The sequence below is a fragment of the Tinamus guttatus genome, unplaced genomic scaffold, assembly GCF_059628265.1.
Source record: "Tinamus guttatus ecotype Peru unplaced genomic scaffold, ASM5962826v1 Tinamus_guttatus_pri_ptg001467l, whole genome shotgun sequence".
NCBI lineage: Eukaryota > Metazoa > Chordata > Aves > Tinamiformes > Tinamidae > Tinamus > Tinamus guttatus.
Window position 1 is genome coordinate 1 of NW_028290001.1, and position 26,722 is coordinate 26,722.

The window sequence follows — 26,722 nt, forward strand, 5'->3', positions numbered from 1 at the left end:
GGGCTGGGGGGAGATCGTGGGGTCTATGGGGCTGGGGGTTGTCTATGGGGCTGGGGACAATGTGGGGTGCCCTATAGGGGCAGTTTGGGGGCATATAGGGGCAGTCTATGGGGCTGGGGACGATCTATGGGGCTGGTGCAATACGTGGGGCTGGGCGGCACTATGGGGCGCGCTATGGGGCGGCGCTATGGGGCGGTGCTATGGGGCGGCGCTATGGGGTGGCGCTATGGGGCGCGCTATGGGGTGGCGCTATGGGGCGCGCTATGGGGTGGCGCTATGGGGCGGCGCTATGGGGCGGTGCTATGGGGCGGGTACTATGGGGCGGCGCTATGGGGCGGCGCTATGGGGTGGCGCTATGGGTGGCGCTATGGGGCGCGCTATGGGGCGCGCTATGGGGCGGGCGCTCACGGCTCCCACAGACCGAGGCACAAGATGTCCATCGAGGAGGTCTGCCGCAAGTACAACACGGACTGCGTGCAGGTGTGGGGCAGGGCGGCGCTATGGGGCAGCCCCACACATGGGGGGCAGCCCCACACATGGGGGGCAGCCCCACGGGGGCTCCGGCTGGGAAGGCCCTCTTGGGATCTGGCCCCCACCCCTATGGCCCTATAGGAGGTCCCCATTGGGTCCTTGTCCCTATAGGAGCTCCCGGTTGGGTTCATCTCCCCATAGGGGCTCCCCACTGGACCCATGGCCCTATAGGAGGTCCCCATTGGGTCTATCTCCCCATAGAACCTCCCCATGGGGCCCCATCTCCCCATAGAACCCCCCATTGGTCCATCTCCCCATAGACCCTCCCTGTTGGATCCATCTCCCCATGGGACCTCTCCATTGGGTCCATGTTCCTATAGGAGATTCCCATTGGGTTCCTGTCCCCATAGGACCTCCCCATTGGGTCTATCTCCCCATAGAACCTCCCCATTGGCCCCATCTCCCCATGGTAGCTCCCCATTGTCCCCCATCTCCCCATAGAAGGTCCCCATTGGGTCTATCTCCCCATAGGATCTCCCCATTGGATCCATCTCCCTGTAGGACCTCCCCATCGGCCCATCTCCCCATAGAACCTCCCCATTGGGTCCATCTCCCCGTAGGATCTCCCCATTGGGTCCATCTCCCCATAGAACGTCTCCATTGGCCCCATCTCCCCATGGTAACTCCCATTGGCCCCATCTCTCTATAGGACGTCCCCATTGGGTCCATCTACCCATAGAACCCCTGCATTGGTCTGTCTACCCATAGAACCTCCCCATTGGGTCTATCTCCCCATAGGGCCTCCCCATTGGGTCCATCTCCCTGTAGGAGGTTCCCACTGGGTTCCCGTCTCCATAGGACCTCCCCATTGGGTCTATCTCCCCATAGAACGTCCCCATGGGCCCCATCTCCCCATAGAAGGTCCCCATTGTCCCCCACGTCCCCCATAGGGCCTGACCCACAGCAAGGCCCAGGAGATCCTGGCCCCATCTCCCCATAGGATCTACCCATCAGCCCCATCTCCCCATAGAACCTCCCCATTGGGTCTATCTCTCCATGGGAGCTCCCATTGGGTCCATCTACCCATAGAACCTCCTCATTGGGTCCATCTCCCTATAGGGCCTCCCATTGGGTCCATCTCTCCATAGAACCTCCCATTGGGTCCATCTACCTATAGAACCTCCCTATTGAGTCCATCTCCACACAGGAGCTCCCCATTGGGTCCATCTCCCCATAGCACCTCCCCATTGGGCCCATCTCCCCATGGGACCTCCCTGTTGGGTCCATCTCCTTGTTGGAGCTCCCACATTGGCCCCATGTCCCCATAGAACCTCTCTGTTGGGGCTATCTCCCCATAGGACCTCTCCATTGGCCCCATCTCTCCGTAACACCTCCTCATTGGCCACATCTCCCCATAGAACCTCCGTGTTGGGTCCATCTCCCCATAGAACCTCCCCATTGGGTCCATCTTGCTGTTGGATCTCCCCATTGGCCCCATCTCCCCATAGGACCTCCCGTTGGCCCCATCTCCCCATAGGACCTCCCCATTGAGTCCATCTCCCCATAGAACCTGCCTATTGGGTCCATCTCCCCCTAGGACCTCCCCATGGCCCCATCTCCCCATAGAAGGTCCCCATTGGGTCCATCTCTCCATAGAACCTCCCCATTGGGTCCATCTCCCCCTAGGACCTCCCCATTGGGTCCATCTCCCCCTAGGACCTCCCCATCGGCCCCATCTCCCATAGAACCTCCCCATTGGGTCTATCTCTCCATGGGAGCTCCCATTGGTCCATCTCCCCCTAGAACCTCCCCATGGGCCCCATCTCCCCATAGAAGGTCCCCATTGGGTCCATCTCCCCCTAGGACCTCCCCATTGGGTCCATCTCCCCATAGGGCCTCCCCATTGGCCCCATCTCCCCATAGAACCTCCCCATTGGGTCTGTCTCTCTATGTTAGCTCTCATTGGGTCCATCTACCCATAGAACCTCCCCATTGGCCCCATCTCCCCACAGAACGTCCCCATTGTCCCCCATCTCCCCATAGGGCCTGACCCACAGCAAGGCCCAGGAGATCCTGGCGCGGGACGGCCCCAACGCGCTGACGCCGCCGCCCACCACCCCCGAGTGGGTCAAGTTCTGCCGCCAGCTCTTCGGGGGCTTCTCCATCCTGCTCTGGATCGGCGCCATCCTCTGCTTCCTGGCCTACGGCATCCAGGCGGGCACCGAGGACGAGCCCTCCAATGACAACGTAGGGGACGTGGGGGGCGATGGGGGACGTGGGGGGCGATGGGGGACGTGGGGCGATGGGGGACATGGGGGTGATGAGGTCAATGGGGGCAATGGGGACGATGGGGTCAATGGGGGTATTGGGGTCAATGGGGGCAATGGGGTGATGGGGACAATGGGGGACATGGGTGCGATGGGGCAACCAGGGTGATGGGGGTGATGAAGACAATGGGGTCAATGGGGGTGATGGGGGCGATGGGGGTGATGGGGCAATGGGGCGATGGGGGACGTGGGGGACATGGGGGCAATGGGGGACATGGGGCCGATGGGGCAACCAGGGTGATGGGGGCCATGGGGGCGATGGGGGCAATGGGGGCGATGGGGGCAATGGGGGTGATGGGCGATGGGGTAATGGGGGTAATTGGGTGATGGGGGCACATGGGGTGATGGGGGCGATGGGGCCAATGGGGGTGATGGGGCCAATGGGGGTGATGGGGCCAATGGGGGTCCATGGGGGCGATGGGGGACATGGGGGTGATGGGGGCGATGGGGACATGGGGGCGATGGGGACATGGGGGTGATGGGGGTGATGGGGGACATGGCGGTGATGGGGGACATGGGGACGATGGGTCAATGGGGGTAACCAGGGCGATGGGGTCAATGGGGGTGATGGGGTCAATGGGGGTGATGGGGTCAATGGGGGTAACCAGGGTGATTTGGTCAATGGGGGCAATGGGATGATGGGGGCAATGGGGTCAATGGGGGTGATGGGGCAATAGGGGACATGGGGCGATGGGGCAACCAGGGTGATGGGGGCCCTGGGGCAACTGGGGTGATCGAGATGATGGGGGCAAATGGGGGACATGGGGGCTAATGGGGTCAGTGGGGGCAATGGGTCAATGGGGTCAATGGGGGTGATGGGAGCACATGGGGGCAATGGGGTATGGAGAGATGGGGACAATGGGGGCGATGGGGGTGATGGGGGCCATGGAGGCAACCAGGGTGATGGGGTCGATGGGGGGCAACGGGGTCGATGGGGGCAATGGGGATGATGGGGGCAATGGGGGCGATGGGGGCAACCAGGGTGATGGGGATGATGGGGGCAATGGGGGCAATGGGGGTAATTGGGGGTGATGGGGGCAATGGGGGCCATGGGGGCCATGGGGCAACCAGGGTGATGGGGGCCTCCTGTCCTCCAAACTTGGGCAATGGGAGGCCCTTGTCCTCCAATCAGGGGGCGATGTGGGCAATGGGGCAATGGGGGTGATGGGGCAATGGGGGCGATGGGTCAATGGGGGCCTCTTGGCCTCCAAATTGGGGGCAATGGGAGGCCCTTGGCCTCCAATCAGGGGGGCGATGGGGGCAATGGGGCAATGGGGGCAATGGGGGTGACGGGGGCAATGGGGACGATGGGGCAACCAGGTGATGGGGGCAATGGGGGCCTCGCCTCCAAATTGGGGGGCAATAGGGGGGCAATAGGGGGGGTCTCTTGTCCTCCAAATTGGGGGGCAATCGGGGGCCTCTTGTCCTCCAATCTGGGGGGCTATGGGAGGCCCTTGTCCTCCAAATTGGGGGGCAATGGGGGACAATGGGGGGTGGGTCTCTTGTCCTCCAAATTGGGGGCAATGAGAGGTCCTTGTCCTCCAAATTGGGGGGCAATCGGGGGTCTCTTGGCCTCCAAATTGGGGGGCAATGGGAGGCCCTTGTCCTCCAATCTAGGGGCAATGGGGGCCTCTTGGCCTCCAATCTGGGGGGCAATGGGAGGTCCTTGTCCTCCAAATTGGGGGGCAATAGGGGACAATAGGGGGGGTCTCTTTGTCCTCCAAATTGGGGGGCAATGGGGACCTCTTGTCCTCCAAATTGGGGGGCCAAGGGGACCTCATCCTCCAAACTTGGGGGGCAGTGGGAGGCCCTTGTCCTCCAAATTTGGGGGGCAGTGGGAGGCCCTTGTCCTCCAAATTGGGGGCAATGGGGACCTCTTGGCCTCCAATCTGGGGGGCAATGGGAGGGCCCTTGTCCTCCAAATTGGGGGGCAATAGGGGACAATGGGGGGGTCTCTTGTCCTCCAAATTGGGGGCAAAGGGAGGCCCTTGTCCTCCAAATTGGGGAGCAATGGGAGGCCCTTGTCCTCCAATCTAGGGGCAATGGGGACCTCTTGGCCTCCAAACATTGGGCAACGGGCCTCCAATCGGGCCCCATTTTGGGCTATTGGGGGGCGGGTCCACGCTGACCCCGCCCCCCCCCCCATATCCCCGCCCCCCAGCTCTACCTGGGCATCGTATTGGCCGCCGTCGTCATCATCACCGGCTGCTTCTCCTACTACCAAGAGGCCAAGAGCTCCAAGATCATGGAGTCCTTCAAGAACATGGTGCCCCAGGTGGGTCCGCTTAGGGGGCAGCCGTGGGGCGGGACGTGGGATGGGGTCTCCCTGCTATGGGGCACGCGTCCCCCCCGGCCCATAGCGGATCTATGGGTCCTGGTGCAGCAAGCGCTGGTGATCCGCGAGGGGGGAGAAGATGCAGCTCAACGCCGAGGAGGTCGTGGTCGGGGACCTGGTGGAGGTCAAGGGCGGCGACCGCGTCCCCGCCGACCTGCGCATCATCTCGGCGCACGGCTGCAAGGTGGGGACCCCCAACCGTGACAAAGGGACCCCCAAGAGCCCCCCGAGATGGACAAGGGACCCCCGAGTTCTGCAGGAGACCCCCAAGACCCCCAACTTGGGCAAGGGACCCCCAAGACCCCCCCAACTTTGTCAAGGGACCCCCCGGACCCCCGACCTTGACAAGGGACCCCCAAGTTCTACATGAGACCCCCAACCTGGCCAAGGGACCCCCAAGAGGCCCCCAACCTTGACAAGGGACCCCCCCAAGTTCTGCAGGAGCCCCCCAAGACCCTCAACCTGGTCAAGGGACCCCCCAAGAGCCCCCCGAGTTGGTCAAGGGACCCCCAAGTTCTACATGAGCCCCCCAACCTGGCCAAGGGACCCCCAAGAGGCCCCCGAGCTGGTCAAGGGACCCCCCAAGACCCCCGACCTGGTGAAGGGACCCCCAAGTTCTGCAGGAGACCCCTCAACCTTGTCAAGGGACCCCCCAAGAGCCCCCGACCTTGTCAAGGGACCCCCAAGTTCTACATGAGCCCCCCAACCTGGCCAAGGGACCCCCAAGAGGCCCCCGCGCTGGTCAAGGGACCCCCAAGACCCCCCGACCTTGACAAGGGACCCTCAAGTTCTGCAGGAGGCCCCCAAGACCCCCAATCTGGTCAAGGGACCCCCAAGACCCCCCAACTTTGTCAAGGGACCCCCCCGGATCCCGAGCGTGACGAGGGACCCCCCCGAGACCCCCAACCTTGACGAGGGACCCCCAAGAGCCCCCGAGCTGGTCAAGGGACCCCCAAGAGCCCCCCAAGAAGGACAAGGGACCCCCGAGTTCTGCAGGAGGCCCCCGAGACCCCCAACATGGCCAAGAGACCCCCAAGTTCTACATGATCCCTCCAACCTTGTCAAGGGCCCCCAAGACCCCCAACCTGGTCAAGGGACCCCCCAAGTTCTACATGAGCCCCCCAACCTGGCCAAGAGACCCCCAAGATCTACCTGAGCCCCCCAACCTTGACAAGGGACCCCCAAGTTCTGCAGGAGGCCCCCAAGACCCCCAACCTGGTCAAGAGACCCCCAAGACCCCCGACCTTGACAAGGGACCCCCAAGTTCTACATGAGCCCCCCAAGACCCCCAACCTTGTCAAGAGCCCCCCAAGTTCTGCAGGAGCCCCCCAAGACCCTCAACCTGGTCAAGGGACCCCCCAAGAGCCCCCCGAGTTGGTCAAGGGACCCCCGAGTTCTGCAGGAGGCCCCCGAGACCCCCAACATGGCCAAGAGACCCCCCAAGTTCTACATGAGCCCCCCAACCTGGCCAAGGGACCCCCAAGAGCCCCCCGAGCTGGTCAAGGGACCCCCAAGTTCTGCAGGAGACCCCCAAGTTCTACATGAGCCCCCCAACCTGGTCAAGGGACCCCGCCAAGTTCTACATGAGTCCCCCCAAGACCCCCAACCTGGTCAAGAGCCCCCCAAGACCCCCCGACCTTGACAAGGGACCCCCAAGAGCCCCCCGAGATGGTCAAGGGACCCCCGAGTTCTGCAGGAGACCCCAAGACCCCCAACCTGGGCAAGGGACCCCCCAAGACCCCCAACCGTGACAAGGGACCCCCAAGGTCTACATGAGTCCCCCAACCTGGTCAAGGGACCCCCAAGAGCCCCCCGACCTGGTCAAGGGACCCCCAAGTTCTGCAGGAGACCCCCGAGACCCCCAACCTGGTCAAGGGCCCCCCAAGAGCCCCGAGCTGGTCAAGGGACCTCCAAGTTCTACATGAGCCCCCCAACCTGGTCAAGGGATGCCCAAGTTCTGCAGGAGACCCCCAAGACCCCCAACCTGGTCAAGAGGCCACCAAGACCCCCAAATCTCCATATCCCCCCAAATTCCATGGATTCCCACCCCCAGGAGCCCCCTAATCCCCATATTCCCCCAATCCCAGATCCCCCCAATTCCCATGGATTCCCCAATCCCATGGATCCCTGAAATTCCCATATTCCCTCCCAAATTCCATGGATTCCCCCCAAATTCCATGGATTCCCTCCCAACAAATTCCATGGATTCCCCCCAAATTCCATTGATTCTCCCCCCCAGGAGCCCCCTAATCCCCATATCCCCCCAATCCCATATCCCCCCAATTCCCATGGATCCCCAAAATTCCCATATTCCCCCCCAAATCCCATGGATTCCCCCCCAAATTCCACGAATTCCCCCCAAATCCCATGAATTCCCCCCAAATCCACGAATTCCCCCCAAATCCCACGGATCCCCCCCAAATTCCATGTCCCCCCCCCCAGGTCGACAACTCGTCGCTCACGGGGGAGTCGGAGCCGCAGACCCGATCCCCGGATTGCACCCACGACAACCCCCTGGAGACCCGGAACATCACGTTCTTCTCCACCAACTGCGTCGAGGGTACGAGGGGGACCCCGAAATTCCTTGGGGACACTTGGGGGGACCCCCTGGACCCCTTTTTGGGTTTTTTTTGGGAATTTTGGGTGTTTTTTTGAGGTTTTTCTGAGGTGTTTTGGGTATGGAGGTCCTGGAGGCTCCAGGTGGGATGAGGGACCTTCTTGTCCACCAACTGCGTCGAGGGTAGGAAGGGGGACCCCGAAATTCCTTGGGGACACTTGGGGGGACCCCCTGGACCCCTTTTTGGTTTTTTGGGGGGAATTTTGGGTGTTTTTTTGAGGTTTTTCTGAGGTGTTTTGGGTATGGAGGTCCTGGAGGCTCCAGGTGGGATGGAGGGACCTTCTTCTCCACCAACTGCGTCGAGGGTACGAGGGGGACCCCAAAATTCCTTGGGGACACTTGGGGGGACCCCCTGGACCCCTTTTGGGGTTTTTTTTGGGAATTTTGGGTGTTTTTTTGAGGTTTTTCTGGGGTGTTTTGGGTATGGAGGTCCTGGAGGCTCCAGGTGGGTTGGAGGGACCTTCTTCTCCACCAACTGCGTCGAGGGTGCGAAGGGGGACCCCAAAATTCCTTGGGGACACTTGGGGGGACCCCCTGGACCCCTTTTTGGGTTTTTTTTTGGGATTTTTGGGTGTTTTTTTGAGGTTTTTCTGAGGTGTTTTGGGTATGGAGGTCCTGGAGGCTCCAGGTGGGATGGAGGGACCTTCTTGTCCACCAACTGCATTGAGGGTGCGAAGGGGGACCCCAAAATTCCTTGGGGACACTTGGGGGGACCCCCTGGACCCCTTTTTGGGGTTTTTTTGGGAATTTTGGGTGTTTTTTTGAGGTTTTTCTGAGGTGTTTTGGGTATGGAGGTCCTGGAGGCTCCAGGTGGGTTGGAGGGACCTTCTTCTCCACCAACTGCGTCGAGGGTACGAGGGGGACCCCGAAATTCCTTGGGGACACTTGGGGGGACCCCCTGGACCCCTTTTGGGGTTTTTTTGGGGGGAATTTTGGGTGTTTTTTTGAGGTTTTTCTGAGGTGTTTTGGGTATGGAGGTCCTGGAGGCTCCAGGTGGGTTGGAGGGACCTTCTTCTCCACCAACTGCGTCGAGGGTACGAGGGGGACCCCGAAATTCCTTGGGGACACTTGGGGGGACCCCCGGACCCCTTTTTGGGGTTTTTTTGGGGAATTTTGGGTGTTTTTTTGAGGTTTTTCTGAGGTGTTTTGGGTATGGAGGTCCTGGAGGCTCCAGGTGGGTTGGAGGGACCTTCTTCTCCACCAACTGCGTCGAGGGTAGGAAGGGGGACCCCGAAATTCCTTGGGGACACTTGGGGGGACCCCCTGGACCCCTTTTTGGGTTTTTTTTTTGGGAATTTTGGGTGTTTTTTTGAGGTTTTTCTGAGGTGTTTTGGGTATGGAGGTCCTGGAGGCTCCAGGTGGGATGGAGGGACCTTCTTCTCCACCAACTACGTCGAGGGTAGGAAGGGGGACCCCAAAATTCCTTGGGGACACTTGGGGGGACCCCCTGCCCCGCCTGGACCCCGTTTTGGGGGGTTTCAGGGCTTTTTGGGGTGAATTTTTGGTGTTTTTTTGGAGTTTTTGGGGTATGGAGGTCCTGGAGGCTCCAGGTGGGATGGAGGGACCTTCTTGTCCACCAACTACGTCGAGGGTAGGAAGGGGACCCCAAAAATCCTCGGGGGGACCCCCTGCCCCACCTGGACCCCATTTTGGGGGGTTTTGGGGTTTTGGGGGGGAATTTTGGGGGTGTTTTGGTGTTTCTCTGGGGTGTTTTGGGTATGGAGGTCCTGGAGCCACCTGGGGGCTCCAGGTGGGATGAGAAGGTCCTTTGGGGTCCCAGGGGTGCATGGGGGACCCAGGATGGTCCCAGGGGTGCATTGGGGCTCCCATGGGTGCATTGGGGAGTCCCATGGGTCCATTGGAGCTCCCATGGGTGCATTGGGGCTCCCATGGGTGCATTGGGGTGCATTGGGGCTCCTATGGGTGCATTGGGGCTCCCATGGGTGCATTGAGCTCCCATGGGTCCAATGGGGCTCCCATGGGTGCACTGGAGCTCCCATGGGTGCATTGAGGCTCCCATAGGTGCATTGGGGCTCCCATGGGTGCATTGGCCTCCCATGGGTGCATTGGCCTCCCATGGGTGCATTGGCCTCCCATGGGTGCATTGAGGCTCCCATAGGTGCTTTGGAGCTCCCATGGGTGCATTGAGGCTCCCATGGGTGCATTGGGGTCCCATCATGGTCTAGGGCGCTGCATTGGGCTCCCATGGGTGCATTGGGGCTCCCATGGGTGCATTGGGGCTCCCATGGGTCCATTGGGGCTCCCATGGGTGCATTAAGGCTCCCATGGGTGCATTGGGGTCCCATCATGGTCTAGGGCGCTGCATTGAGCTCCCATGGGTGCATTGGGGCTCCCATGGGTGCATTAGGCTCTCAGGATGGTCTAGGGCGCTGAATTGGGCTCCCATGGGTGCATTGGGGTGCATTGGGGCTCCCATGGGTGCATTGAGGTTCCCATGGGTGCATTGGGGTGCATTGGGGTCCCATCATGGTCTAGGGCGCTGCATTGAGCTCCCATGGGTGCATTGGGCTCTCAGGATGGTCTAGGGCGCTGAATTGGGCTCCCATGGGTGCATTGGGGTGCTTTGGGGCTCCCATGGGTGCATTGAGGTTCCCATGGGTGCATTGGGGTGCATTGGGGTCCCATCATGGTCTAGGGCGCTGCATTGGCCTCCCATGGGTGCATTGGGGGTCCAATAGGTGCATTGGGGTTCCCATGGGTGCATTGGGGCTCCCATGGGTCCATTGGGGCTCCCATGGGTGCATTGGGCTCCCATGGGTACATTGGGGCTCCCATGGGTGCATTAAGGCTCCCATGGGTGCATTGGGGTCCCATCATGGTCTAGGGCGCTGCATTGAGCTCCCATGGGTGCATTGGGGCTCCCATGGGTGCATTAGGCTCTCAGGATGGCCTAGGGCGCTGAATTGGGCTCCCATGGGTGCATTGGGGTGCATTGGGGCTCCCATGGGTCCATTGGGGCTCCCATGGGTGCATTGGGGAGTCCCATGGGTCCATTGGGGCTCCCATGGGTGCATTGGCCTCCCATGGGTGCATTGGGCTCCCAGCATGGTCTAGGGTGCTGCATTGAGGTGCATTGGGGCTCCCATGGGTGCATTGGGGCTCCCATGGGTGCATTGAGGTCCCATGGGTGCATTGCGTCCCCAGGGACCGCCCGCGGCGTGGTCATCGCCACCGGGGACCGCACGGTCATGGGCCGCATCGCCACGCTGGCCTCGGGCCTCGAGGTGGGCAAGACGCCCATCGCGGTGGAGATCGAGCACTTCATCCAGCTCATCACCGGCGTCGCCGTCTTCCTCGGCATCTCCTTCTTCATCCTCTCGCTCATCCTGGGCTACACGTGGCTGGAGGCCGTCATCTTCCTCATCGGCATCATCGTGGCCAACGTGCCCGAGGGGCTGCTGGCCACCGTCACCGTGAGTGCGGGGTTATTGGTGCAATGGGTGCAATGGAAGTCATGGATGCAATGGGGTCGATGGGTGCAATGAGGTCGATGGGTGCAATGGGGTCTATGGGTGCAATGAGGTCTATGGGTGCAGTAGGGTCTATGGGTGCAATGAGGTCTATGGGTGCAATGAGGTCTATGGGTGCAATGAGGTCTATGGGTGCAATGATGGTCATGGGTGCAATGGGGTCTATGGGTGCAATAGGGTCAATGGGTGCAGTAGGGTCTATGGGTGCAATGAGGTCGATGGGTGCAGTAGGGTCTATGGGTGCAGTAGGGTCTATGGGTGCAGTAGGGTCAATGGGTGCAGTAGGGTCTATGGGTGCAATGAGGTCTATGGGTGCAATAGGGTCTATGGGTGCAATAGGGTCTATGGGTGCAATAGGGTCAATGGGTGCAGTAGGGTCTATGGGTGCAATGAGGTCTATGGGTGCAATGAGGTCTATGGGTGCAATGAGGTCTATGGGTGCAATGGTGGTCAGGGGTGCAATAGGGTCTATGGGTGCAATGGGGTCTATGGGGGCTATGGGGTCTATGGGGGCTATGGGGTCTATGGGGTCTATGGGGCTGGAGGCCGTCATCTTCCTCATCGGCATCATCGTGGCCAACGTCCCCGAGGGGCTGCTGGCCACCGTCACCGTGAGTGCGGGGTTATGGGTGCTATGGGTGCAATAGGGTCAATGGGTGCAGTAGGGTCTATGGGTGCAATGGGGTCTACAGGTGCAATAGGGTCTATAGGTGCAATAGGTGCAATGAGTGCAATGGGGTCTACAGGTGCAATGGGGTCTACGGGTGCAATAGGGTCTACGGGTGCAATAGGGTCGATGGGTGCAATGAGGTCTACGGGTGCAATGGGGTCTACGGGTGCAATAGGGTCTACGGGTGCTATGGGGTCTACAGGTGCAAGGAGGTCAATGGGTGCAATGAGGTCTATAGGTGCAATAGGGTCATGGATGCAATGGGGTCTACAGGTGCAATGGGGTCTACGGGTGCAATGGGGTCTACGGGTGCAATGGGGTCGATGGGTGCAATGGGGTCGATGGGTGCAATGGGGTCGATGGGTGCAATGGGGTTGATGGGTGCAATGGGGTCGATGGGTGCAATGGGGGTCATGGGTGCAATGGGGTCTATGGGGCTGTGGGTCGTCATCTTCCTCATCGGCATCATCGTGGCCAACGTGCCCGAGGGGCTGCTGGCCACCGTCACCGTGAGTCTATGGGGGTCATGGGTGCAATGGAAGTCATGGGTGCAATGGGGTCTACAGGTGCAATGGGGATCATGGGTGCAATGGGAGTCATGGGTGCAATAGGGTCTATGGGGGCTATGGGTGCAATGGGGTCGACGGGTGCAATGGGGTCGACGGGTGCAATGGGGTCAATGGGTGCAATGGGGTCGATGGGTGCAATGAGGTCTATGGGTGCCATGGGGGCTGTGGGTCCAGGTTTGAGGCCAACGGGGAGGCCATGGGTCCAACGAGGAGGCCATGGGTCCGACAGGGAGGGCGTCCATGGGTCCAGCTCCTGGAGAACCCAAGGGTGCAACGGGCTGCCCCACACACCAGGGGCACCCAAGGTTGTGGGGGGACGTCGCTATGGGGCCCACCACGTCAGCATGGGACCCACCACATCACCATGGGGCGCTATGGGGCCCACCACGTCTCTATGGGGCCCACCATGTCACCATGGGGTGCTATGAGACCCACCACGTCACCATGGGACCCACCACATCACCATGGGGCGCTATGGGGCCCACCATGCCCCACACCCCAGGGGCACCCAAGGCTATGGGGGGACGTCACTATGGGGCCCACCACGTCTCTATGGGGCCCACCATGTCACCATGGGGTGCTATGAGACCCACCACGTCACCATGGGACCCACCACATCACCATGGGGTGCTATGGGGCCCACCGTGCCCCACACCCCAGGGGCACCCAAGGTTGTGGGGAGACGTCGCTATGGGGCCCACCATGTCACCATGGGGTGCTATGGGGCCCACCGTGCCCCACACCCCTGGGGCACCCAAGGTTGTGGGGAGACGTCGCTATGGGGCCCACCATGTCACCATGGGGTGCTATGAGACCCACCACGTCACCATGGGACCCACCACGTCACCATGGGGCGCTATGGGGCCCACCATGCCCCACACCCCTGGGGCACCCAAGGCTATGGGGAGACGTCGCTATGGGGCCCACCACATCACCATGGGGCGCTATGGGGCCCACCGTGCCCCACACCCCTGGGGCACCCAAGGCTATGGGGGGACGTCGCTATGGGGCCCACCACGCCCCCCGGCCGCCCCCCAGGTCTGCCTGACCCTCACGGCCAAGCGCATGGCCCGCAAGAACTGCCTGGTGAAGAACCTGGAGGCCGTGGAGACCCTGGGCTCCACCTCCACCATCTGCTCCGACAAGACCGGGACCCTCACGCAGAACCGCATGACCGTGGCCCACATGTGGTTCGACAACCAGATCCACGAGGCCGACACCACCGAGGACCAATCGGGTGAGAGGGGCGGGGAGATGGTGGGTTGAGGGTCATGGATTGGGAGATGTTGGGTTGAGGGACATGGGTGGGAGATGTTGGGTTGAGGGTCATGGGTGGGAGATGTTGGGTTGAGGGTCATGGATGGGAGATGTTGGGTTGAGGGTCATGGGTGGGATGGGAGATGTTGGGTTGAGGGTCATGGATGGAGATGTTGAGTTGAGGGTCATGGGTGGGATGGGAGATGTTGGGTTGAGGGTCATGGATGGAGATGTTGGGTTGAGGGTCATGGGTGGGAGATGTTGGGTTGAGGGTCATGGATGGGATGGGAGATGTTGGGTTGAGGGTCATGGATGGGAGATGTTGGGTTGAGGGTCATGGATGGGAGATGTTGGGTTGAGGGTCATGGATGGAGATGTTGGGTTGAGGGTCATGGATGGAGATGTTGGGTTGAGGGTCATGGGTGGGAGATGTTGGGTTGAGGGTCATGGGTTGATTGGGAGATGTTGGGTTGAGGGTCATGGATGGGAGATGTTGGGTTGAGGGTCATGGGTGGAGATGTTGGGTTGAGGGTCATGGATGGGGTGGGAGATGTTGGGTTGAGGGTCATGGATGGGATGGGAGATGTTGGGTTGAGGGACATGGATTGGGAGATGTTGGGTTGAGGGTCATGGGTGGAGATGTTGGGTTGAGGGACATGGATGGGAGATGTTGGGTTGAGGGTCATGGATGGAGATGTTGGGTGGAGGGTCATGGATTGGGAGATGTTGGGTTGAGGGTCATGGGTGGGATGGGAGATGTTGGGTTGAGGGTCATGGATGGAGATGTTGGGTTGAGGGTCATGGATTGGGAGATGTTGGGTTGAGGGTCATGGGTGGGAGATGTTGGGTTGAGGGACATGGATGGGATGGGAGATGTTGGGTTGAGGGTCATGGATGGGATGGGAGATGTTGGGTTGAGGGTCATGGATGGGAGATGTTGGGTTGAGGGTCATGGGCGGGAGATGTTGGGTTGAGGGTCATGGGTGGAGATGTTGGGTTGAGGGTCGTGGGTGGGAGATGTTGGGTTGAGGGTCATGGGTTGATGGGAGATGTTGGGTTGAGGGTCGTGGGTGGGAGATGTTGGGTTGAGGGTCATGGGTGGGAGATGTTGGGCTGAGGGTCATGGATGGAGATGTTGGGTTGAGGGACATGGGTGGGAGATGTTGGGTTGAGGGACATGGGTGGAGATGTTGGGCTGAGGGTCATGGGTGGGATGGGAGATGTTGGGTTGAGGGTCATGGGTGGGAGATGTTGGGTTGAGGGACATGGATGGAGATGTTGGGTTGAGGGTCATGGATGGGAGATGTTGGGTTGAGGGTCATGGGTGGGATGGGAGATGTTGGGTTGAGGGTCGTGGTTGGACCAGGGTGGCATGGGGAGGAGATGGGACATGTGGGGCTGGGTGCTATGGGGTGGCTGGAGCTGGAGGCCCCACTCATCGTCCCCCGTTCCCGCCCCATAGGAACCGCCTTCGACAAGAGCTCGGCCACCTGGGTGGCCCTGTCCCACATCGCGGGGCTCTGCAACCGCGCGGTCTTCAAGGGCGGCCAGGAGAACGTGCCCATCCTCAAGGTGAGGGCCGGGGTGGGACCTGGGGGGCTCCAGAAGGTCCATGGGGTACGAGGAGGGTTTGGAGGGTCTCCAGATGGTCCATGGGGCTCCAGGAGGGTTTGGGGGTCTCCAGAAGGTCCATGGGGCTCCAGAAGGGTTTGAAGGGTCTCCAGAAGGTCTATGGGGCTCCAGAAGGTCCATGGGGCACCAGAAGGGTCTGGGGGTCTCCAGAAGGTCCATGGGGCACAAGGAGGTTTTGAGGGTCTCTAGAAGGTCCATGGGGCACAGGAAGGGTTTGAGGGTCTCTAGAAGGTCCATGGGGCTCCAGAAGGGTTTGAAGGGTCTCTAGAAGGTCCATGGGGCACCAGGAGGGTTTGGAGGGTCTCCAGAAGGTCCATGGGGCTCCAGAAGGGTTGGAAGGGTCTCTAGAAGGTCCATGGGGCTCCAGAAGGTCCATGGGGCTCCAAAAGGGTCTGGGTGTCTCCAGAAGGTCCATAGGTCTCTAGAAGGTTTTGGAGGGTCTCCAGAAGGTCCATGGGGCACAGGAGGGGTCTGGGGGTCTCCAAGAGGTCCATGGGGCACGAGGAAGGTTTGGAGGGTCTCTAGAAGGTCCATGGAGCACGAGGAGGGTCTGGGGGTCTCTAGAAGGTCCATGGGGCTCCAGAAGGGTTTGAGGGACTCCAGAAGGTCCATGGGGCACGAGGAGGGTTTGAGGGTCTCTAGAAGGTCCATGGGGCACAAGGGGGTTCTGGGGGTCTCTAGAAGGTCCATGGGGCACCAGGAGGGTTTGAGGGTCTCCAGAAGGTCCATGGGCCCCAGGGAGTTCTGGGGGTCCCCAGGAGGTCCATGGGGCTCCAGAAGGTCCATGGGCCCCAGGGGGTTCTGGGGGTCCCCAGGAGGTCCATGGGGCTCCAGGAGGGTCTGGGGGTCTCTAGAAGGTCCATGGGGCACAAGGGGGTTCTGGGGGTCTCCAGAAGGTCCATGGGGCACCAGAAGGTTTTGGAAGATCTCCAGAAGGTCCATAGGGCACAGGAAGGGTCTGGGGGTCTCTAGAAGGTCCATGGGGCTCCAGAAGGGTTTAGGGGTCTCCAGAAGGTTTTGGAGGGTCTCCAGAAGGTCCATGGGGCTCCAGAAGGTCCATGGGGCTCCAGAAGGGTTTGAAGGGTCTCCAGAAGGTCTATGCAGCTCCAGAGGGTTTTGGAGGGTCTCCAGAAGGTCCATGGGGCACAGGAAGGGTTTGAGGGTCTCTAGAAGGTCCATGGGGCACAAGGGGGTTCTGGGGGTCTCTAGAAGGTCCATGGGGCACCAGGAGGGTTTGGGGGTCTCTAGAAGGTCCATGGGGCTCCAGAAGGGTTGGAAGGGTCTCCAGAAGGTCCATGGGGCACAAGGGGGTTCTGGGGGTCTCTAGAAGGTCCATGGGGCACCAGGAGGGTTTGGGGGTCTCTAGAAGGTCCATGGGGCTCCAGAAGGTTTTGGAGGGTCTCCAGAAGGTCCATGGGTCTCCAGAAGGTCCATGGGGCTCCAGAAGGGTTTGAGGGTCTCTAGAAGGTCCATGCGTCTCCAGAAGGTCCATGGGGCACGAGGAGGGTTTGAGGGTCTCTAGAAGGTCCATGGGGCTCCAGAAGGGTTTGAGGCTCTCCAGAAGGTCCATGGGGCTCCAGAAGGGTTTGAGGGTCTCTAGAAGGTCCATGGGGCACAAGGGGGTTCTGGGGGTCTCTAGAAGGTCCATGGGGCACCAGGAGGGTTTGAGGGTCTCTAGAAGGTCCATGGGTCTCCAGAAGGTCCATGGGGCACGAGGAGGGTTTGAGGGTCTCCAGAAGGTCCATGGGGCACCAGAAGGGTTTGAAGGGTCTCTAGAAGGTCCATGGGGCTCCAGAAGGTCCATGGGGCTCCAGAAGGTTTTGGAGGGTCTCCAGAAGGTCCATGGGGCTCCAGAAGGGTTTGAAGGGTCTCCAGAAGGTCTATGCAGCTCCAGAGGGTTTTGGAGGGTCTCCAGAAGGTCCATGGGGCACAGGAAGGGTTTGAGGGTCTCTAGAAGGTCCATGGGGCACAAGGGGGTTCTGGGGGTCTCTAGAAGGTCCATGGGGCACCAGGAGGGTTTGGGGGTCTCTAGAAGGTCCATGGGCCCCAGGGAGTTCTGGGGGTCCCCAGGAGGTCCATGGGGCTCCAGAAGGTCCATGGGCCCCAGGGGGTTCTGGGGGTCCCCAGGAGGTCCATGGGGCTCCAGAAGGGTCTGGGGGTCTCTAGAAGGTCCATGGGGCGCCAGAAGGGTTTGAGGGTCTCCAGAAGGTCCATGGGGCACAAGGGGGTTCTGGGGGTCTCCAGAAGGTCCATAGGGCACAGGAAGGGTCTGGGGGTCTCTAGAAGGTCCATGGGGCTCCAGAAGGGTTTAGGGGTCTTCAGAAGGGTCCATGGGGCTCCAGAAGGTTTTGGAGGGTCTCCAGAAGGTCCATGGGGCTCCAGAAGGGTTGGAAGGGTCTCTAGAAGGTCCATGAGTCTCTAGAAGGTCCATGGGGCTCCAGAAGGTCCATGGGGCACCAGAAGGGTCTGGGGGTCTCCAGAAGGTCCATGGGGCTCCAGAAGGGCTTGAAGGGTCTCCAGAAGGTCTATGGAGCTCCAGAGGGTTTTGGAGGGTCTCCAGAAGGTCCATGGGGCACAAGGGGGTCTTGGGGGTCTCCAGAGGGTCCATGGGCCCCGGGGTCACCGTGTCCCCGTCCCCAGCGCGACGTGGCCGGTGACGCCTCCGAGTCCGCCCTGCTCAAGTGCATCGAGCTCTCGTCCGGCTCCGTCAAGGTCATGAGGGAGAGGAACAAGAAGGTGGCCGAGATCCCCTTCAACTCCACCAACAAGTACCAGGTACCCCCAGAACCACAGGGACCTTTGGGGACCCACTGGGGTTCTCCAGGTCCCCCCAAACCTGGAGATCCCTTTAGGAACCCATTGGGGTCGTCCAGGTCCTCCCAAACCCACCAGGTCCATTTGGGGTCCTATCAAGAACCTCTAGGTCTTCCCAAACCTGGAGGTCCCTTTGGGATCCCATCAGGACCCTCTAGGTCCCCCCCAAACCTTCAGGTCCCTTTGGGGACCCATTGGGGACCTCCAGGTCCCCCTAAACCTGGAGGTCCCTTTGGGGACCCATTGGGGTCTTCCAGGTCCTCCCAAACCCACCAGGTCCCTTTGGGGACCCATCAGGACCCTCCAGGTCCCCCCAAACCTGGAGGTTCCTTTGGGGACCCATTGGGGACCTCCAGGTCCCCCTAAACCTGGAGATCCCTTTAGGAACCCATTGGGGTCTTCCAGGTCCTCCCAAACCCACCAGGTCCATTTGGGGACCCATCAGGGACCTCTAGGTCCCCCCCAAACCTGGAGGTTCCTTTGGGGACCCATTGGGGACCTCTGTGTCCCCCCAAACCTGGAGGTCCCTTTAGGAACCCGTTGGGGTCTTCCAGGTCCTCCCAAACCCACCAGGTCCATTTGGGGACCCATCAGGGACCTCTAGGTCCCCCCAAACCTGGAGGTCCCTTTGGGATCCCATCAGGACCCTCCGGGTCCCCCCAAAAACTTCAGGTCCCTTTGGGATCCCATCAGGACCCTCCAGGTCCTCCTAAACCCACAGGTCCCTTTGGGGACACATTGGGGACCTCCAGGTCCCCCCAAAACCTGCAGGTCCCATGGGAAGGTCCCATTCCTGGAAAGCTCCATGGGGGGAAGGTCCCATTCCCAGAAGATCCCATGGGAAGGTCCCATTCCAGGAGAATCCCTGGTCCCGTTCCTGGAAGATCCCATGATGGGAAGGTCCAATTCCTGGAAATTCCTATGGAAAGGCCCCATTCCTGGTGGATCCCATGGTGGGAAGGTCCCATTCCTGGAAAATCTCATCATGGGATGGTCCCATTCCTGGAGAACCCCAGGTCCCATTCTTGGTGGATCCCATGGTGGGGAGGTCCCATTCCCAGACGATCCCATGGAAAGGTCCCATTCCTAGAAGATCCCATGGTGGGAAGGTCCCATTCCTGGAGAACCCCATGTTCAGAAGGTCCCATTCCTGGCAAATCCAATGGGAAGGCCCCATTCCTGATGGATCCCATGGGAGGATCCCATTCCTGGACAATCCCAGGTCCCATTCCCAGAAGATCCCATAGGAAGGTCCCATTCCTGGAGAACCCCATGTTCGGAAGGTCCCATTCCCAGCAAATCCTATGGGATGGTCCCGTTCCCAGATGATCCCATGGGAAGGTCCCATTCCTAGAAGATCCCATGGGAAGGTCCCATTCCTGGAGAACCCCATGGTGGGAATGCCCCATTCCTGATGGATCCCATGGGAAGGTCCCATTCCCGGATGATCCCAGGTCCCATTCCCGGATAATCCGATCGGAACGTGACCCCGCCCCCTTTTCCCAGCTGTCCATCCACGAGATGGAGGATCCCATGGGAAGGTCCCATTCCCAATGGATCCCATTGGAAGTTCCCATTCCCGGCAAATCCCATGGGAAGGTCCCATTCCAGGAGAATCCCAGGTCCCATTCCCAGATGATCCCATGGGAAGTTCCCATTCCCGGATAATCCTACGGGAACGTGACCCCGCCCCCTTTTCCCAGCTGTCCATCCACGAGACGGAGGATCCCATGGGAAGGTCCCATTCCTAGAAGATCCCATAGGAAGGTCCCATTCCTGGAGAATCCCAGGTCCCATTCCCAGATGATCCCATGGGAAGGTCCCATTCCAAGAGGTCCCATTCCTGGAGAACCCCATGGTGGGAATGCCCCATTCCTGGTGGATCCCATGGGAAGGTCCCATTCCATGGATGATGCCATGGGATGGTCCCATTCCCAGATGATCCCATGGGAAGGTCCCATTCCTGGAGAACCCCATGGTGGGAATGCCCCATTCCTGGTGGATCCCATGGGAGGATCCCATTCCTGGATGATCCCAGGTCCCATTCCTGATGGATCCCATGGGAAGGTCCCATTCCAGAAGGTCCCATTCCTGGAGAACCCCATGGTGGGAAGGTCCCATTCCTAGAAGATCCTGTGGGAATGCCCCATTCCTGATGGATCCCATGGGAACGCCCCCTTCCCCGCCGTGACCCCGCCCCCTTTTCCCAGCTGTCCATCCACGAGACGGAGGATCCCATAGGAAGGTCCCATTCCTGGAGAACCCCATGTTCGGAAGGTCCCATTCCCAGCAAATCCCATGGGAAGGTCCCATTCCAGAAGGTCCCATTCCTGGAGAACCCCATGGTGGGAATGCCCCATTCCTGATGGATCCCATGGGATGGTCCCATTCCCGGATGATCCCATGGGAACCCCCCATTCCCAGATAATCCCACGGGAATGTGACCCCGCCCCCTTTTCCCAGCTGTCCATCCACGAGACGGAGGATCCCATGGGAAGGTCCCATTCCTGGAGAACCCCATGGTGGGAAGGTCCCATTCCTGGTGGATCCCATGGGAGGATCCCATTCCATGGATGATCCCAGGTCTCCTTCCTGGTGGATCCCATGGGAAGGTCCCATTCCTGGAGAACCCCATGATGGGAATGCCCCATTCCTGGTGGATCCCATGGGCAGGTCCCATTCCAGGAGAATCCCAGGTCCCATTCCTGGAGAACCCCATGGTGGGAAGGTCCCATTCCCAGAAGATCCCATGGGAAGGTCCCATTCCTGATGGATCCCATGGGAAGATCCCATTCCTGGATGATCCCAGGTCCCATTCCTGGTGGATCCCATGGGAGGATCCCATTCCCGGACGATCCCAGGTCTCATTCCTGGTGGATCCCATGGGAAGGTCCCATTCCTGGAGAACCCCATGGTGGGAAGGTCTCATTCCTGGTGGATCCCATGGGAGGATCCCATTCCCGGATGATCCCACGGGAACGCCCCCTTCCCCGCCGTGACCCCGCCCCCTTTTCCCAGCTGTCCATCCACGAGACGGAGGATCCCATGGGAAGTTCCCATTCCAGGAGAATCCCAGGTCCCATTCCTGGAGAACCCATGGTGGGAAGGTCCCATTCCCAGAAGATCCCATGGGAAGGTCCCATTCCTGGAGAACCCCATGGTGGGAATGCCCCATTCCTGGTGGATCCCATGGGAAGGTCCCATTCCCAGAAGATCCCATGGGAAGGTCCCATTCCATGGATGATCCCACGGGAACGTGACCCCGCCCCCTTCCCAGCCCTGACCCCGCCCCCTTTTCCAGCTGTCCATCCACGAGACGGAGGATCCCAACGACAACCGGTACCTGCTGGTGATGAAGGGGGCCCCGGAGCGGATCCTGGACCGGTGCTCCACGATCCTGGTGCAGGGCAAGGAGCAGCCGCTGGACGAGGAGATGAAGGAGGCGTTCCAGAACGCCTACCTGGAGCTGGGGGGGCTTGGGGAACGGGTCCTAGGTGAGCTATGGGGCAGCTATGGGGCTGGGTGTGGGGTGAGCTATGGGGTGGATATGGGGCTGGGAGGTGATATGGGACACTATGGAGCAGCCGCTGGACGAGGAGATGAAGGAGGCGTTCCAGAACGCGTACCTGGAGCTTGGGGGATTGGGAGAGCGAGTGTTGGGTACGGCTATGGGGCAGGGTGTGGGGCGCTATGGGGCAGCTATGGGGGCAGCTATGGGGCTGGGAGGGGATATTGGGATGAGATGAAGGAGGCGTTCCAGAACGCCTACCTGGAGCTTGGGGGATTGGGAGAACGTGTGTTGGGTATGATGTGGGGCGCTATGGGGCGGCTATGGGGCAGGATGTGGGGCTGGGTGTGGGGTGAGCTATGGGGCTGGGAGGAGCAGCCGCTGGACGAGGAGATGAAGGAGGCGTTCCAGAACGCGTACCTAGAACTGGGGGGATTGGGAGAGCGAGTACTGGGTGAGCTATGGGGCAGGATGTGGGGTGAGCTATGGGGCAGCTATGGGGCTGGGAGGGGATATTGGGATGGAAGGAGCAGCCGCTGGACGAGGAGATGAAGGAGGCGTTCCAGAACGCGTACCTAGAACTTGGGGGGCTCGGGGAGCGCGTCCTGGGTACGCTATGGGGCAGGGTGTGGGGCGCTATGGGGCGGGATGTGGGGCAGGATGTGGGGTGAGCTATGGGGCTGGGAGGAGCAGCCGCTGGACGAGGAGATGAAGGAGGCGTTCCAGAACGCCTACCTAGAACTTGGGGGGCTGGGGGAGCGAGTATTGGGTATGATGTGGGGCAGGATGTGGGGCGGGATGTGGGGCGGGATGTGGGGCTGGGAGGTGATATTGGGATGGATGGGGCTATGGAAGGAGCAGCCGCTGGACGAGGAGATGAAGGAGGCGTTCCAGAACGCCTACCTCGAACTTGGGGGGCTCGGGGAACGTGTCCTTGGTACGCTATGGGGCAGGATGTGGGGCGCTATGGGGCGGCTATGGGGTGGATATGGGGTGGATATGGGGCGCTATGGAGCAGCCGCTGGACGAGGAGATGAAGGAGGCGTTCCAGAACGCCTACCTGGAGCTGGGGGGACTGGGGGGAACGTGTGTTGGGTACGCTATGGACCTAGAACTTGGGGGATTGGGAGAGCGAGTGTTGGGTGAGCTATGGGGCAGCTATGGGGCAGCTATGGGGCTGGGAGGGGATATTGGGATGGAAGGAGCAGCCGCTGGACGAGGAGATGAAGGAGGCGTTCCAGAACGCGTACCTGGAGCTGGGGGGATTGGGAGAGAGGGTGCTCGGTGAGCTATGGGGCGGCTATGGGGCAGCTATGGGGCTGGGAGGTGATATGGGACACTATGGGGTGAGATGAAGGAGGCGTTCCAGAACGCCTACCTGGAGCTTGGGGGGCTGGGGGAACGTGTATTGGGTGAGCTATGGGGCAGCTATGGGGCGCTATGGGGCAGGATGTGGGGTGAGCTATGGGGTGGATATGGGACACTATGGAGCAGCCGCTGGACGAGGAGATGAAGGAGGCGTTCCAGAACGCCTACCTCGAACTTGGGGGGCTGGGAGAGAGGTGCTCGGTGAGCTATGGGGCGCTATGGGGCAGGATGTGGGGCAGGATGTGGGGTGAGCTATGGGTGGATATGGGGCTGGGAGGTGATATGGGACACTATGGGGTGAGATGAAGGAGGCGTTCCAGAACGCGTACCTGGAGCTGGGGGGACTGGGGGAACGGGTCCTGGGTGAGCTATGGGGCAGCTATGGGGCGCTATGGGGCTGGGAGGTGCTATGGGGTGGATATGGGACACTATGGAGCAGCCGCTGACGAGGAGATGAAGGAGGCGTTCCAGAACGCGTACCTGGAGCTTGGGGGGCTGGGAGAGCGAGTGTTGGGTACGGCTATGGGGCAGGATGTGGGGTGGGATGTGGGGCTGGGAGGGATATTGGGATGGAAGGAGCAGCCGCTGGACGAGGAGATGAAGGAGGCGTTCCAGAACGCGTACCTAGAGCTTGGGGGGCTGGGAGAGAGGGTGCTCGGTGAGCTATGGGGCAGCTATGGGGCAGCTATGGGGCTGGGAGGGGATATTGGGATGGATGGGGCTATGGAAGGAGCAGCCGCTGGACGAGGAGATGAAGGAGGCGTTCCAGAACGCGTACCTGGAGCTGGGGGGATTGGGAGAGCGAGTGTTGGGTGAGCTATGGGGCAGGATGTGGGGCAGGATGTGGGGCGGGATGTGGGGCTGGAAGGAGCAGCCGCTGGACGAGGAGATGAAGGAGGCGTTCCAGAACGCGTACCTGGAGCTTGGGGGGCTGGGGGAACGGTCCTAGGTGAGCTATGGGGCGCTATGGGGTGGGATGTGGGGTGAGCTATGGGGCAGCTATGGGGCTGGGAGGTGCTATGGGACACTATGGGGTGAGATGAAGGAGGCGTTCCAGAACGCGTACCTGGAGCTGGGGGGGCTGGGGAACGGGTCCTAGGTGAGCTATGGGGCAGCTATGGGGCAGCTATGGGGCGGCTATGGGGCGCTATGGGGCTGGGAGGGGATATTGGGATGGAAGGAGCAGCCGCTGGACGAGGAGATGAAGGAGGCGTTCCAGAACGCGTACCTGGAGCTTGGGGGGCTGGGGGAACGGGTGCTAGGTGAGCTATGGGGCGCTATGGGGCAGGATGTGGGGTGAGCTATGGGGTGGATATGGGGCTGGGAGGGGATATGGGATGAGATGAAGGAGGCGTTCCAGAACGCGTACCTAGAACTTGGGGGGCTGGAGAGAGGGTGCTCGGTGAGCTATGGGGCAGCTATGGGGCTGGGAGGTGCTATGGGGCAGGATGTGGGGCTGGGAGGTGATATTGGGCAGCTATGGGGAGAGATGAAGGAGGCGTTCCAGAACGCCTACCTGGAGCTGGGGGGACTGGGAGAGCGAGTGTTGGGTACGGCTATGGGGCAGCTATGGGGCGCTATGGGGCAGCTATGGGGCTGGGAGGTGCTATGGGGCGCTATGGAGCAGCCGCTGGACGAGGAGATGAAGGAGGCGTTCCAGAACGCGTACCTAGAGCTTGGGGGACTCGGGGAGCGGGTCCTTGGTACGCTATGGGGCAGCTATGGGGCAGCTATGGGGCAGGATGTGGGGCAGCTATGGGGCTGGGAGGTCATATGGGACAAGATGAAGGAGGCGTTCCAGAACGCCTACCTGGAGCTTGGGGGATTGGGAGAGAGAGTATTGGGTATGATGTGGGGCAGCTATGGGGCAGCTATGGGGCTGGGAGGTGCTATGGGGCAGGATGTGGGGCTGGGAGGGGATATTGAGATGGAAGGAGCAGCCGCTGGACGAGGAGATGAAGGAGGCGTTCCAGAACGCGTACCTGGAGCTGGGGGGGCTGGGAGAGCGGGTCCTGGGTGAGCTATGGGGCAGGGTGTGGGGCAGGGTGTGGGGTGAGCTATGGGGCTGGGAGGTCATATTGGGCGAGATGAAGGAGGCGTTCCAGAACGCCTACCTAGAGCTTGGGGGGCTGGGAGAGCGGGTCCTTGGTACGCTATGGGGCAGCTATGGGGCGCTATGGGGCTGGGAGGTGCTATGGGGCTGGGTGAGCTATGGGGCAGGATGTGGGGCAGGGTGTGGGGCAGCTATGGGGTGAGATGAAGGAGGCGTTCCAGAACGTGTACCTGGAGCTTGGGGGGCTGGGAGAGCGAGTGCTGGGTGAGCTATGGGGCAGGATGTGGGGCGCTATGGGGCAGCTATGGGGTGGATATGGGGCAGCTATGGGGCTGGGTGTGGGGTGAGGAGCTCAGGAGGGTCCTGGTGTGGGGTGGGGATCCCAGGTCCCACATGGGGGTCCCGTGGGTTCCTATGGGTCCCAGCCCCACTTGTGGTTCCTATGGGTCCCACTTGTGGGTCCCAGCCCCACATCCCGCCCCACAGGTTTCTGCCACCTCTACCTCCCCGAGGAGCAGTACCCCAAGGGCTGCACTTGGGGGTCCCATGGGCTCCTATGGGCTCCTATGGGTCTGGGGCTCCACTTGTGGGTCCCAGCCCCACATGTGGGTCCTGTGGGTCCCAGCCCCACATCCCGCCCCACATCCTGCCCCATATCCGCAGGTTTCTGCCATCTTTACCTCCCCGAGGAGCAGTACCCCAAGGGCTTCGCGTTCGACTGCGACGACGTCAACTTCTGCACGGAGCAGCTCTGCTTTGTGGGGCTCATGTCCATGATCGACCCCCCGCGCGCGGCCGTGCCCGACGCCGTGGGGAAGTGTCGGAGCGCGGGCATCAAGGTGGGGCTGCCCCATAGCGCGACCCATAGCGGGACCCATAGCCTGCCCCACAGCGTCCCATAGCCTGCCCCACTGCAACCTGCTGTGACTCATAGCTTGCCCCATAGCCTGCCCCACAGCGACCCATAGCGTGCTCCAGTGCGACCTACAGCCTGCCCCATAGCCTGCCCCATAGTGACCCATAGTGTGCCCCATAGCCTGGCCCACTGCGACCCATAGCGTGACCCATAGCCCGCCCCATAGTGACCCATAGCGACCCACTGCGCCCCATAGCCTGCCCCACTGCGACCTACAGCCTGCCCCATAGTGTGACCCATAGTGACCCATGTCCTGCCCCATAGCGACCCATAGCCCGCCCCATAGCGTGACCCATAGCCCGCCCCATAGCCTGCCCCACTGCGACCTACAGCCTGCCCCATAGCCCGCCCCATAGTCTGCCCCATAGCGTGACCCATAGCCCGCCCCATAGCCCGCCCCATAGCGACCCATAGTCGGCCCCATAGCCTGACCCATAGTGACCCGTAGCCCACCCCATAGCGTGACCCATAGCGTGACCCATAGCCTGCCCCATAGTCTGCCCCATAGCACGACCCACTGCGCCCCATAGCCTGCCCCACTGCGACCTACAGCCTGCCCCATAGCGACCCATAGTGACCCATAGCGTGACCCGTAGCCTACCCCATAGCCCACCCCATAGTGACCCGTAGCCCGCCCCATAGCCCGCCCCATAGCGACCAATAGTCTGCCCCATAGCGCGCCCCATAGCGTGAC

The 26,722-nt window shown here is 61.0% G+C and overlaps 1 protein-coding gene across 1 annotated transcript in view; it reads left to right on the forward strand.

Annotated features, from left to right (window-relative positions):
• Window positions 1-342: 342 nt before the first annotated feature.
• LOC148590318 (sodium/potassium-transporting ATPase subunit alpha-3-like) overlaps window positions 343-26,722 on the forward strand; it is a gene marked incomplete at its 3' end in the record, with an annotated part of 49,468 nt that continues 23,088 nt past the window's right edge. The window contains 12 exon segments of the mRNA XM_088539186.1: window positions 343-480; window positions 2,515-2,718; window positions 4,960-5,073; window positions 5,182-5,202; window positions 5,204-5,317; window positions 7,576-7,693; window positions 10,916-11,184; window positions 13,519-13,717; window positions 15,200-15,309; window positions 18,010-18,144; window positions 21,485-21,677; window positions 25,776-25,951. Of these exon segments, the coding sequence (XP_088395312.1) occupies window positions 343-480; window positions 2,515-2,718; window positions 4,960-5,073; window positions 5,182-5,202; window positions 5,204-5,317; window positions 7,576-7,693; window positions 10,916-11,184; window positions 13,519-13,717; window positions 15,200-15,309; window positions 18,010-18,144; window positions 21,485-21,677; window positions 25,776-25,951 (1,791 nt within the window).